The following is a 15,272-nucleotide window of genomic DNA, read 5'->3' as shown; positions in this document are numbered from 1 at the left end:
CTGGGAGCACAGCACTGAGACAGGTCATCTGAACATAAATATTCTTGTAGTTTTGGTGGAAACAGGAAATGGGTGGGGAAAAAACAGGATGCTACATCTTGTCTCAGCAGTGCCTCACCACTACTGGTTCCTAGAAGGGAAGGAGGGCAGGGGCAGAGAGATCACCTGAACAGGTTTTTCTGAATTGGAGTCCTCTGAGGATCTAGTGTGGTGGATTCCTGCAGTTGGAGAAGGGTGTTGTGTATCACAATCTAGCGGGAGAGGTGGTCAATAAGTTGTTGGATAGGTAAGGTTCAGAGACGATTCATTAAGGACAGTACTCCCAAACCTAAGTTGATAAACACCACTGGAGACTTTGCCAGAAGATATCCATGTTGTATTTGGGAGTCTGAGAATGTCCCCAGATTGTAATACAAAGTGTCTACATCCTCAAGAGAGAATCTCTAGCTTTCTCCAACTTCAATCATAAACCACCGCTTTAACCCGAACATCACTCCCCTCCAATCCCGGACATTCAAATTCTGCCTCTATGTCTATGTGAAGGGATATTAAAAGTTATGGCTCTAGAGGAAAAACGATTGATGTCTTAATTCTCATTTGCATTTGATACGATGACCAGCAATAGAAATACTTGCAGAGGTTCTTTTTAAAAAATAAATGAATAAATACCTTCTTGAAAACTTTACTTTATTAGAGAATCTAGCCCAAGCATGGAAAATTTAAAATCACTCTATTTACCAAACCTGGCTAACAATAAGCTTAATAAAAAAACAAAAAACAAAAAACCAACAATGATCAGTAAATACCTACACTTAACATTCTTAATTATGGGACAATTTTAAGATCCATGTTGATGTACTTGTAAGGTAAATCCCTCTGTTTAATAATAATAAAAAAATTCTCACATGTAACACTGTTTTCACACTCATATACACATATAAACGTTGGGAGACCTGTCTCAGAAACATGTTTATAATGGATTTACATAATATTGTGAAATAAAATCTGAATAAAAATTTTATTCCAACAACATTTCTCTATTTTTAAATAATGTTTATTGTTTAAGTTTTTATCACAGTGGAGATTAATTTATGCTTAATCATCCAGTGAATGCCTACTGTCACCTTTATCCAATTCCAAAAAAGCAAAATCAACTCATTCATACACTCTAAGTCCTGTTGCCATCCCACCATTCATTGCCTGTGTCTTTTTTCCCTTTTAACGGCAATATTATAAGATTGTGAAAAGGTATAACTAATAGGCTTATATGTGTAATACCATTTCTTCAAGTATTCAGACAGCAATATATTTGCCTGCATTGTACATTAGAAAACTACTTGTGACATTATTTCTAAGTACAGGAGAGTGGCTCCTGGTGGGAGTGTGATGAAGTTGTATGTCATAGTGTATGATAAGGATTTAAGCATTCTAGAATTTTCACAACTCTTCCCATGTTAGCGAATGTCATTAGGTAAATGTTGTATTTTTCTACTCTCAGCTGTCAGACATAAGATGTCAAACTACAAATAAATAAAGCATACACTCATGTGTAGTGCAAATGCTAAGTAAACAGAATGACAGGGAATAAACTCATAGTTGCCAGCAAGTGAATGGTTCAGTTGGGAGGTCCTGATTTTGTGATGTCTGTGACTTGCACCCCTGTCCTCAAATGAGTACTATTCCTGTCCCATGTCAGCCACAATGGATTGAAGTGAGGGGGAAGGCAGTGAGGAGGGGAGTGGGAACTCATTTTCCCAAACAAGTAGTACAACTTCTCTGTCACTTCTGTATATCATGTAAAGTTTGACTTGGTAAACCAGATTTCAAACCTCTCAGACAAAGCAGGTACCAATATGGAGAAAAGTAAATGTTCCAATGAAAAGAATTAAATGTTGGCACCTATGTAACAGACTGTGTGGTCCAGACAACAAAATAGGAATAAGGAGATGGTTTTTTAAAGTTAAAACTTTGGAAATACCACACCTGAACATTCAAAAATTACATTACAGAAAAGCCATCAAACAGTTACAAAACATTCAAATAACAACCCTGCTTAAAGATGCCACAGAAGCAGTAATCTTCAGTACTCTGAACAAAAGTCAGAGCTTTGTTGCTCTGTTTTAATTATACATTTAACATACCGTTATTCATTAAAATGAAATAGAAAAAAACTATAAAATTCTCCCAGAGGCAAATTATTGGTAGGGAGAAAATAGAAGTAAAACGTGACAATCAATTTATACATTTACTTAATTGTATGTTTTTTTCCCCCAGAAGTATCCACAGTCTGTAAGAAAAGTAAAACTAAAATAAAACAAAAAACCTAAAATGAATAAACAAAAAAACCCTAAAAGTACAAAAACCAGTGTCATCTATCTTTTCATTTTCTTCCTCTGCATTCAGTTTTGAGGGAAAAGTGTTCTTTCATGATAGTGTTCTGAGCTTCCGTATATTAAATTCTAGAAGAGAAACATTTGGATCCTAACCGTCTTTCTATATCATTCTTGAATGTGTTGTACCGTCAACAAATATAACAAGCAGCTGGCTGAAATAATCTTAATTAGGAAACATCCACACACATACACACACACATACATACACAAACAAATCTTTTTAAGAGAAAAGAAACCATCCCTTATCTGGAACACACATATATCAAGACTTAAAACTAAAGTCTGACATGGTCACTTAACTGATTTAAATAATTAAGGCTTCTAAAAGGTTCAGTGCCAAAACTCTCTGCATCAGTGTTCGAATAAAATACATTTTTGCATTTTAGGTTTGTGCTTTTTACAGCCATCTTAATTCCACAGAATTTCATTAGTAAGATCAGATAAGGGAGTGTTAGAATTGTTTACTGATGTTTTCCTTTTAGTAGTTGTTAGACTAAATTATAGCAATAAAAATTCAACAGATTTGTTACTATCAGGTGGGCTGTTGGCTCATTTCACCTTCTTTTCATGTTTAATGTGGCCATTTCTTTTATACTTGCCATTGGGGATTCCATTATGGTAATGTCCATTAACTGTGCTATGCTTATTTCTAGACCACAAACTTTTGATTTTTCTGTAGATAAATTTTGTGACCCAGGACAAGAGGAAGTAAAACAAGGCAGCACCAAGCAAAAGCACAAAGGCAACATCCAGTAAAAAATACTGACAGAAAGAGATTTGATGGACAGCGGCACGTAGGTGATGGGCTCCATTGTGGCGGAGAATGTAATCGATCCAATAGACAGTCCGATTGATGGGGTGACCAGGTTGATCCTTGTGGATTTCTGAAAGCTTCTGAGCCCTCTGACGGTAGCTATGAGGTGGAGGTAAGACACAGAATGATCATGTAGCTACAAGGCTCAGGATCATAACTCCCTAAAGTTAAAAATGGGGAAAATAATAAAAATAGCTATCCTGTATTAAGTACCTAGTATGTGCCAGGCACTGTGATAAGTGCTTTCAACACATTACCTTATACTAACACAGTAAAATAAATTTTACACAGATAAGGAAAATGAAAATCAGAGAGATCAAGTGACCTGGCCATGATTATAAATTTGAGATTCAAATTCAACTTTTTCTGACTCCAAATCCCATGCTCCTTCTACACTACACCATGCCTCTTATATACACATAATCCTTCTCTTCATATGCTTTTAAATACTATTAATCAATGAGTCTCAACCAGGAAGAGGAGCGAATTTATTAGATTCTAAAACAGAGGGATGGTGGAAAAAAATGCAGAATTTTGTCCCAACACCTTTTCCTTTTAGCAGTGACATTTAATTTTGTTCTGATTTAAAACAGTACTAGGTGACAGAGTGAGATTATTATATTTAGTAAACAGATGAAAAGGAGTTGATAACACTATGAAGCCATATGTGAGTGACATTATATGCAGTAGAGATACATATATGCATATGTATATACATATGTATAAAGAAAACACTCAAATGATTGATAAAAATCAGCTGAAGAGGATCATCACAAAAAGTGATCAAACATAACGTAAACATCTTAATTTAAAATATTTAACTGTACATTTATATGTCAATCTTTGGTACAAAGCCCCTTTGAACATGGATCTCTGATTAGAGTTTGCATTGTCCAAATGTAAGAAATAATTTCCACATGGAAGGATTACAAAACACATGATGGAGGGTGTGGCCCTCGAGCTGTGCCTTATACAGGAACAAAAGTTTGGACATGTGAAAACTTGCTAGGCCAAGAGAAGAGTGTGAACTAAGTAATAAAGGTGGGAGAGTAAGAGTATGCCCAGAACAAATTTATTTGGAGAAGAGTGTGAACTAAGTAATAAAGGTGGGAGAGTAAGAGTATGCCCAGAACAAATTTATTTGGAAAGAGTATGTAGCACAGGGGTGTTTGGCTGGAAATTAGATTGGAACGTGAGTCTCCTTCACTTGTGTTCAGAATGACAAGATATGCAGCCCTGTTCTTAGAATCAAAGACCATTAAATCAGAGAGACTGGCTTTAAGCCAGAGCTTTGGGGAGAGGATTAAAAAAAGGAAGAGACCGATGGTGGGAAGATCATCCAAAAGACTGCCTCATGGCCATAATTTCCTGCCTCCCAGGGTCCATAATCTTTCTCCTAAGCCATGCTGTCTACCATGTGTTGAAAAGTTTGGGAAAAAACTATAGAACACTGTAAAATGTTGTTACCTATTGTTATTTTTAATTGTTTTCTTGTATTTTGAATACTTATATAAGTAAAGTTTTTAAAAGAAAAAGCACATTTTCTGTGTCATCCTAGCCTTACAACAAAATTACTGTTATATAATAAACTCAGTTGCTTTAAAAGTGTAAAATCTCATCCAAATATTAAGAGGCCATCCTTGTAATATTTCTGGTACTATTAAGAGGCCTTGCTTTGTAATCTATCATTATTTCTAATCAATGGCAAAAGGTAAATTAGAACCTTTTGATTACTCTGTTTTGTGAGAAAATTCTTACAGGATAAAAGGATATCTTTAAAATATGGAAGTGAAACATGGTATCTTAGAAAATGAAATTCAACCTTCTATTTTAACATAGAAGAAGGAGGATTAAAAACAATCTTGGTCCTCAGGTACCTTAATGTCATGAGACTATGGCCCATTCTCTAGAGATGATTAAACAGACTGCATGTGACAAAGATCCTTTTGCAGGGACTCTGGCTTCATTGCCACCTATGAAATTCCAATAGGCTCACTGGTCCAGAACCAGTCCTTACCTGCCTCAGCTTATGTGAGTATGGAGTAGGGCCTCATCGCTCAGACCTTTACTTCTCCCCAAGAGCAGACTCATAAAGCTCACTACCCAGCCCAATTTTCCAAGATTCTCCCTTTCAGAGGTAGCAAGTGGCACTGTCCTTTCAGCACAGTTTGCTTTACAACCCAAAATTTCTCCCAGTAGGAATATAAAGTTTGTGGGGGAAAAAAAAGAACAGTGTGATTAAAATGGTCACTTAAGGCCACTTCTAAACTCTCCTTTCGAATGTCTTGGATAAAATTACTTTTAATAAAACAAATTACCTTGTAAGGGGCTCATGTGATTTGCACATTTTTACAAAAGGGGAAGTGTCTCCTATCAAAAGTAATAACCGGGCTTCCCTGGTGGTGCAGTGGTTGAGAGTCTGCCTGCCGATGCAGGGGACACGGGTTCGTGCCCTGGTCCGGGAAGATCCCACATGCCGCGGAGCAGCTGGGCCCATGAGTCATGGCCGCTAAGCCTGCGCGTCCAGAGCCTGTGCTCCGCAACGGGAGAGGCCACAGCAGTGAGAGGCCCGCGTACCACAAAAAAAAAAAAAAAAAGTAATAACAAAGGGCTGGATATGTGTTAAGTTCATAAGGATTAACTACCCATCTTTCTCTACAACTTGCTTTAATAAAATCTCCAGATTCAAAAGATTTCCTTCCAAAGAACAAAAGCAATAGCTTTTATTAAATAAATCCAAACAACTAGTATGGGAAGAAGGAAGACATTGTTCAAGTTGAGTAAAAAAGAAATAAGTAATACTTCTTTAGCACTATTGGTTTAAACTAGAATATCTTGGACACAATATTAGTGAATCAAATCAGCCTTTTCAATAATTATGGCATGTTAAATATGGAACATAATCATGTATTTGAAACAAAAAAGATAAAATGCCTTAAGTTTACATATAGTTACTTTTAGCAAAGAACATACTACCTGAATCATTGTCCTTTTTACAATGAATAGAGACATCTTCCTACCCTGAATGTGCAAAAGGCTTTAGTTAAATAATTAAACTTTTCAAGGGTTATATGCAAATAACTATTTATCTTATACGGATACTTTGTGGAAGAATATAAATTTATTCACTGAACAAAATAAAACCTATTTTGAAATCAAGCACACATGTATACTTGAAGATGGCATAGCTGGGATTTAATCGCAGTGTGACCTAAGACTATAGCCTGGTCTCTGATTTGGCCCCTTTTACACCTCACAGAACACAGCCAGACTGATTTTGTGTGGATGATCCAGACTTTTGCTTTTTCTGCATAACCGACCCAATCTCGGCAGCTCTGCCACTATCTCTCTACAAACTCTACTTGAGGGCTGCATTTTACAAATCTTCCTTTAAAAGCCTGTATGATACATATCATCTTCCATAAGAACATCACATTTTGAAAAACACTAGACTTTTAAAAGAAAGGCTACAGAACACAGATGAAGGGATCTCACAGGTACCTCAGATCAGCAAACATATTGATCCAAGTGCCAAGAGCTGTGACCAAGACACTGGATCCTCTAAGGGGTCAGCGCATGAAGGCCACCTCCAAGCCAACATAAGACAGCATAACGAACTGCAGTGCACTTGAACCCAGCCTTTCACCTAAAAGCTACATCGCTTTATATGAAAGAATTGTTCTTAGTGTTGGTTGTTTCTTAGAATATGGCAGAGTTTCTCAGTCTACTGTTATGCCATCTACCCTGGGTATAAACAGAAGAAGCTCACGCTCTTCAGACATGAATGCCATTTGAAAGGCAAGATCAATTAAATGTCACATAAAAATGGGAAATATTGTTGCTTTGTTTTAAAACTACACAGGCCGACTCTCTACTCTTTCAGGCTCAGTTGTGAACTGGGTTAACTCAAGACACGTCAAGAATTTAAGAAAAAAAATAAAGATTCTGACTAGTCATTCACCTGAGTAAAAAAATCTCGGCATTTCATTGACGCCCCGCACTAGGGAAACCCAGCACCAGGCAGTATCAAGAGCGCCAGCTTTGGAATCAGACAGTCCTGGTTCAAATTCCTACTCTAATAGCTTTGTAACTATGGGCAAATTACGTAAGCTCTCTGAGTTTCAAGTGCCTCATCTCTATAATATGAATAAGGAGAATGGTGATATATAGTTTTATGAGCATCAAAATGAGATAAAGGACACAAAAATGGACACACAGTAGGGACCCAATGGTTCCCATGTTAGTTTTTCTTTTGTTTGTCAAACCTTGGTAGAATATTATTCAAGGTCATACAAGGCTGGCCAAATGATTGCTATTTCTATTTTTCAAATGACAGAAACATGCACAAGGCATTATACACAGGAATCTCTAAAGGATATTTCTATAATTGGTTTATTGACAACCTACTGGCAATAATAAGCTATTGACAATGTGCTGTGGTATATATATTTAATCTGCTTTAATATTAATTGAAACCTTACCTGGGATTATTGATAACTTTCACTAGTGCTTCATACAGCTCTCCTTCAGTAACTGTCTTCCATTCTAGCAGTATCCCCATACCTTTTGCCTGTACCCGGGTCATAGTATCATAATGGTCTCCAAAGAGTGGGATTCCCACTACAGGAACACCATGATACATAGTTTCAAAAATACTATTCAAACCACCATGGCTCAGGAAGGCTTTAATATTTGAATGCCCTAAAGAAGGATTAAAAAAGAAAACAACTTAGAATATTGCATATTATTCTAGGAAGAGATCTTCCAGAAATTTCTTAAAAGCTGATATTATAATAAACATGCATTTCAGATATAGGATTTTTAAAGGCGCAGTTTCACAGATTCCTGCTCTATACCAATTACAATGCTTGTTATATACATAATTATCTGATTTATATATATCAGTTAAAAGCCATTTTTAAGCTAACATTTATAACTTTAAGAATTATATCACAATATCTTCTCCCAAAACACAAATATCAACTGCATTCAAATGGCCAATAATTAACAGGATATCAACGAAAGCAAGAAATGACAAAAAGTACCAGGGGGCAATCACATTCTACTAAACACAGACACTCACCTTCTGGCTACTCAAGCATTTATCTATATTAAAGTCAAACACACTTTGCAAAAAAACATATGTAAAAATGTGGGGCTGGATTCCAGATGTCCATGAAGAGTTTCTGTGCTTATCCAAAGAGGAACATTGTATGGTGCTTAGCATTTACAACATTCAAGTCATATCAGCACCTGTGCTACACAATCTTAGGGTCTGATTTTACATTTTAGGTATAAAAACATGTAGGGACAGACAGTTACAAAAGTTACTTGTAAGAGATGGGACATCACGTAACATCTAGCTGTCATGGAGATAAAAGAGGTAATTCATCAAAATTAATGAGGTATTTAAAAATCCAGATCTTCTTATGAGCAGAAAGTTTTGCATAAAAAGTGTAAGACAAAGAAACACTGCACTCAGGATAGGTGCTATATGGCCAGAAAGGAATTATAGCTTGCAAAAACACAAACATTTAAAATAAACATACATCAAGTAAAAAAACGAACTCTGTGTGTGAACCTGGGTCTCAGTGGGGCTCCAGGACTCTCCCACCTCAACATCTAGCGGGCTGGTCACTCAGTGTCCCTTGCTCTGACCCACAAGCAGCTTCTCAACTCAGCCCAACTAAGGGATCTACCCTCGCAGTGGATTTCAAACTTTCTTTTCAGTAGTAGAACCAACCCTTTTTCTTTGAACAAAACTTTATTATCACCAAGCCCAGCAGTGAAAAATAATGCAGAGCTGGTGTATGGAAAGCAGGGGGGGAGTGTCATGAGAGGAGGGGAGGGGAGAGACACTGATTTGGTTCCTGCTTTTCATCCTGGAGGAATCTTCTGAGCATAGTTAGAAACTAACAGAGGACCCACAAAGGTCATGGCTAGAGTTAAAAAGAATGTTAATCTCAGAAAAGGCAGAGAGCTGAGATTCTGAGGAACCCAGAAGAGATGTGAACTTGAGGAGGGCCTCTGGGTGTAGCTACACCTCGCTGTAGAGCCTCACAGAAAAAAAACCATGAGATCAATTTAGATGCTCCCAGACAGCAGTGTCCCCTGCTGAACTGAGATGGCTGATGGTCAAGATATCTTATTTAAATTTACTGCTTCCTTCCTACCTTCTATGGAATCTGAAGTCATAATAGTAAAGACATAAAAAAGAAAAAGAAAAAAAATACAAACATCAAAAAAGGTGAACTGTCTTATTTTTTTCTCAGTTTTACCATTTATAGAATAACATTTATAATAAACTAAACAAAAGGAATTATTTATATATATACTTACTGTTTTTTAGTTACAAAATTCAATTTGCAGGGTTTTAGGGGGTCAATTTAGCTTCTAAAAGATGTTCTTTAAAAGTCTATTTTTAAGAATAGAACTTAAAGCTACTTTTACATAATCTGTTAGATTAGTATTATTGAACAAATGATGGTTGATATTGCCAAAATCAGTAACATTTTTATAATTTCCTTAATAAGTAATATCTTAAAGGATAATATGGCCTTATATTTTCCTAGAGATTTAATGAATAAAACAATTTACATTTTACTATCTGTGCTTATTAAACAGAATTAGATTCAGATATCTTAAAAGATATGCATATAATTGGTATTTTAATTTTGAGTTGAGGATTGGAACCCCAAGAAATAAATCAGAAGAAATAAAGTGTTCAAAAGTGCCCAGTGATTTAGGGTAAAATCTAGGCAGATAATCCAAGTAAAGTTAAAATAAATTGACTGTTTTTTTGGCTTTCTGCTTCTCTGTGGTTTCAAAAAATGAATAATTTCAAATTTCTCTGGGTTCTTGGATACATCTGTAGTAAAACTATAACACAAATTTAAATTTTCACTGTTTTAATTTTACTACTTTTAGCTGATCGGCATAACTAGGTATAACTTTACTCACCACTAGCTTATATAGTATTAAGTATATTTTTCAGAAAATTAAAATTTGTGACTGATCTAAAAATTTTAATTTATAGGCCTAAATGATTATACTTTAAAATTATTTGCCAATAACTAAAGGTTTGACTTGTTGGTCTGAAATCTAGGACTTAACGCACTAGATAACATAATGATTCTATCATACACCATACGTGTATTGTATAAGCCACTCAAGTGTAAAACTCACATTTACACAATTAAAATCTAAAAGCCAAGTAAGCACCCACATGTCACTGACTTACCAAGCAGGTCATTTTGTGGTAACCATTCTATGAGCTTGGTGTTGTTTCCCAGATTCTTTGGTTTGGTTCCAGAAAACCTGAAATTTACACCAGACTATGAATCTTCCAAAAAATCACTTTACTCCTGGTATGAACTCTCTGATTAAATTTTTGGATTTAAAATAAATGTTACATGATCTTTCACTGATATCCTTAAGAGGGAAGCCATGTTTTAGTAACAACAAAAATTTCAGTTTCTTTTTCACATTTTCATTGACTGAGGGATAAATAAGAAACACTCTGATTATACTGAGATCTATTTTCCTTCGCTCTCCTCCCCTATCCACAGAGATGGTGGGAATAGCAACCAAATGACCCTATGCTAGAAAGTCATTTTCTACCAGCATCTAGAAGGTGAAACAGGAAGCACCAGCAAGGACCACCAGTGGGCAGTCAATAGCTCCCATCTGGACGCCCAGAAACTGAGGGAAGGCTCGAGAATTGGAAGAAAGCAGGAAGTACTCTTACTCTTCTCTAGCTGGGCCTCAGCTAGAGAATTATGTGGGGCAAAGGACAGTTATGCTGTTGCCCCTACAGCTCTGTGGGGCAAAGGACATAATTAGGCTGTTTCCTGCCTTGATCTTTGAAAGATAAACCATAAAGTGCTTATCAACTGAGAGAATGGCAAGAGATTGAAATAAGCAGATACAAACTGTTCCAAATAAAGTAGAAGGGGCACTTTCTGGGTTAAGCCTAATAGAAGAAATCCAATAGGACTGGAATGCAAAGGGAGAAGTCTTAAACCATTGGAATAAAATATGTATCCATTTCATAGCTTAGCCAGAAGAAGGAGGAGCTAATCCTCCCACAGTTGTTACAAAGGAGAAACCCCTATTACTCAGAGCCTACTTGTAATGGCTTGACACTGGGGCTGACCTTGATCACTGCTGTATCCCTAGAGCCCAATGGTGGGGACAGGTACTAAGTAAATACACATTAAATAAGTGTTCAGATCCAAGTGTAGACACTGGGTTAGAAACTCCAGAGACAGACACATGTTGGCAGTGCCTGCCAAAAGAAGTGGGGTCTGTTTTGACTAGCATTAACTGGCAAGTTACTGTATTTTTAAATGTCTGGTCTCTTGGATAAAGGAAATCGTAAGTATTTATAGACAAAGTGGGAGCCCAAAAGGTTCCATGAAATATTTTACCTATTTAATCATTCATCCATCATTTTTTCCTCATTCCAACACTGACTTGAAGGAGTATATAGAAATGCATGCAATTACACATTTTTAAGTGATAATAAGTAACAGAAGGGTAAATGAGGGTAACATAAAAATGCACCCATCACAAGAATACATCATTGTGCATCAGATCTTCTTTTTATGCTATGAGCTAGATGTCTTTTTAACCATCACAGAGTATTGTATAAGTTAATCCCTAGATTTCGATACACTAAGAAACAAAATGAAAATTCAAAGGCATCCTGCTAATATTGCCAGGGCATCAATGGGCTGTGCTTTACTCAGACCTGCGGGCTAACTAAGAGGATATGGAAAATCAAGAGTGAAGAAACAATCTATATTATTACCTTACCTCCAAATCACTTTTTGGGGCAATCTCCCCAGAGCTCCTGCCAGTTTGTTAGCAATGTCTTCTGACAGATACTTGACACCAGCTCCGAAAGATACCAGGACAAAGCCATGTTGATTAGCACCATTTACCCACCTTTGGAGATCCTGCAAATCAAAATGTGGCAGTTAATTTTATGAAGAAGTAATACAGTTCATAATCAGTGTCATCACAGCCCAGTTTTTTAAAAGCCTTCAAATAATTTTCCTAAATAATTAAATAGTGAAGATAATATAATATTTTCCTTTAGATAACTGCTTTTTTATTTTTTTATTTTTTTTTCGGTATGCGGGCCTCTCACCGCTGTGGCCTCTCGCGTTGCGGAGCACAGGCTCCGGACGCGCAGGCTCAGCGGCCATGGCTCACGGGCCCAGCCGCTCCGCAGGATGTGGGATCCTCCCGGACCGGGCCATGAACCCGTGTCCCCTGCATCGGCAGGCGGACTCTCAACCACTGCACCACCAGGGAAGCCCAATAACTGCTTTTTAAAAAAAAAAAATTTCACTGAACAATGCTAACTAAAATAAGGAGGGCAGATAGTTAATTTGGTTAGGATCAATAAACAACAAAAATCAGTAATTAATGACCTAAGAGCTCAGACAGAAAAAACAAAAACTTGAAACTCATGTTTAAAACATGGTAGAGATAAATTTGTATGAGGACATAAGTGAAAGATTAGACACATGACAAAGACATTAACTACCACCCCCCCACACTCACCCAGGGAGACTTTTATTTTAGGAGTGGGCTGCTTTTGTCTTGGTCTAAGTTTGATAATTTTCATTTCTGAAGAGCATACTGTATTAATGACTGAGAAAGAGAAGGAATTAGCTAATGGTTCCAAACATCCATAGGCCTAACAAGTTTTACTACTTCTCTAATTATTTCTTCAACTCACACAGAATAGAAATCATGCATACTGTATAGTGAGGCATCCAGGGGTTCTGGAAATCTCTGAGCAGAAGCTTTCTCTCATTGTGTGGGAAAATGCTAAATTCTCAAACATGTCCATCTACAGCTAATAGATAAGGGGCCATGGCATATCTGATGTTAAATAAGGACAACTGTCAAATTTCAGGAATACTCATTTCATAGGAAGACACATTAACACATTTCTACCAGTATTATTGATTTAACTGAAGATGAAAGAAGTTCATTTTAAGGGATACCACCCTTGCTTTATGTTATTCTGTAGGCACCAGCTTTTTTTTATGGTAAGTTATCCCTCTGAATAAGTCTTTGTCAAAGACACTGAGCTTCAGTTTCCCATATAAAAATGAACAAAGCCACAGCACTTTGAAGAATACATAATTCTGCTGTAAGGAAAACAAACATACTGTCTACTGGCAACACCTATGCCATAATATAGTCATGAAAACAGGGGACAAACCCACTGTGTATTCATAATGTGCAGAGCAAGCTGTCACTTACATCCTGCAGACCCGGTAGGTCTCTCGTTCAGGATGAAGAAGTTACCGAGATGACTGTGTCGCCCGTGCTCTTTGCATTTCACACCACTTTCTGGCATAACCTGATTTGCAGCTGGGAGGTAAGAAGTACAGTAAGGGGGCTTCCCTGGTGGCGCAGTGGTTGAGAGTCCGCCTGCCGATTCAGGGAACATGGGTTCGTGCCTCGGTCCGGGAAGATCCCACATGCCGCAGAGCGGCTGGGCCCGTGAGCCATGGCCGCTGAGCCTGCACGTCCGGAGCCTGTGCTCCGCAACGGGAGAGGCCACAACAGTGAGAGGCCCGCATAGAGCAAAAAAAAAAAAAAAAAAAAAGAAGTACAGTAAGAAGTATCATCGCAATAGCATCACCACATAGCTCAATACTAAGTATTTATATGGAATGATAGCCCTCTTTATGTCTTTATTTTCTTTGCTTTCTTTCCCTTTTCTTTTCCTTTTCTCACTTAATGAGATCTGTGTTAACTGGCTCTATCACACTTATATTCTTAGCAGGGAAGAGGGGACCACATTTTATGCCTCAAATGAATTAGTGAATAGTGTCATTATATGACCAAGAGTGATGATGGAAAGGAGGTACATCCTTCCAGTTACTGAGTAAAACAGGCTATAATTATTTGGGAGGGAAGAAAACCTTATCAAAACACCTCATTTCCCAGGAAACTCTATTTGTTTATGAACATATAAAAGAAATCGAGAATATATCAACTGTGGATTAAAGCTTTTAACTTATATTCTACCACATTTACCAAGACTATCATGTGCTGAAAATTTAACAGCGTAACTTGTAGATTCAAAGTAAGAAACAAAACAAATTTAGAATTTTCAATTTATATATAGTCTTAAGCCAGATATACTTAGAACAAATATAAACGCTGCACAGTAGAATAAACTGAATTCATAGGGTGTTTTCTCCCTATGGTTTGTCTTCAAATAATTTATCACCTACTATCCAATTCTCTAAAGACAAAAATTTCAGGGTCAATGCCATTTACAAAATGTTTACATTCAGAAATACTAAGCGTTATGGGAATAACATTATTTAATTTAAATTTTGTTTCCCGAGGACTTAAAAGGTCTTTGAGTTTCAACTGACTGTTTGTATACATGTTTGTTCCTTGTTTTGCATGATATAAAATGAAATCCATAAACCTATTTTTCCAGCTTTTTTCCTACCATAGTCATTAGCCGTAACAAGAATATATTCAAGTATATAATCTTTATTTGTATGGAAGGGAATAGAGAAAATTTTATTCATTACGGTTCCCTCCACGGAAAGTACTCAGCATTTTTAGAAGATAACACTGCACTTGGCTTAGAGGGGAGAGTGAGGCCCCGAGGTGATATCCCAACTGCTATGTCCTGAGCTGGAGACGGAACAGGGGAGTGAGAGGTCGGAGTAGAAAGAGTGAGGGGCAGGGGCCACTGGGCAGCTTGGGGATGTAACCCCTCCCCGTGATCTGTGATCTCCAATCTGCAGCCCCAATTCAAAAAATGTCTGGTGTGACTGATGTTTTATGAGAACATAGAAAGGGTTGGGTTTGGGGTTTGGCTGATACAGTGACCTTCTGGCAGCATAGAGCCAGAGGCCGAAGGGATCTAGAATTTGCTCAACTTATAGTGAAGACTTTGGAACCAGAACTTCACAAAAAGTGTGCTCAGGTCTCCAAAGGGCTGGAAGGCCAGGTGGCATCTCAACTCTATATATACGTACCGTATTTTCTGGAATTTAAGACCCCATCAGTTA

The 15,272-nt window shown here is 37.2% G+C and overlaps 1 protein-coding gene across 1 annotated transcript in view; it reads right to left on the bottom strand.

Annotated features, from left to right (window-relative positions):
- Nucleotides 1–1,065: 1,065 nt before the first annotated feature.
- Nucleotides 1,066–15,272, bottom strand: part of UGT8 (UDP glycosyltransferase 8) — an 87,384-nt gene continuing 73,177 nt past the window's right edge. Inside the window, exons 4-7 of the mRNA XM_060088690.1 lie at nucleotides 12,025–12,167; nucleotides 10,448–10,524; nucleotides 7,689–7,908; nucleotides 1,066–3,306 (exon numbers count right to left, since the gene is read on the bottom strand). Coding sequence (XP_059944673.1) covers nucleotides 2,943–3,306; nucleotides 7,689–7,908; nucleotides 10,448–10,524; nucleotides 12,025–12,167 — 804 coding nt within the window. The 3' untranslated portion in view covers nucleotides 1,066–2,942. The remainder of the gene's footprint in view (nucleotides 3,307–7,688; nucleotides 7,909–10,447; nucleotides 10,525–12,024; nucleotides 12,168–15,272) is intronic.

Source organism: Mesoplodon densirostris, chromosome 1, assembly GCF_025265405.1.
Source record: "Mesoplodon densirostris isolate mMesDen1 chromosome 1, mMesDen1 primary haplotype, whole genome shotgun sequence".
NCBI lineage: Eukaryota > Metazoa > Chordata > Mammalia > Artiodactyla > Ziphiidae > Mesoplodon > Mesoplodon densirostris.
This window is presented reverse-complemented; position numbering and strand designations above follow the sequence as displayed.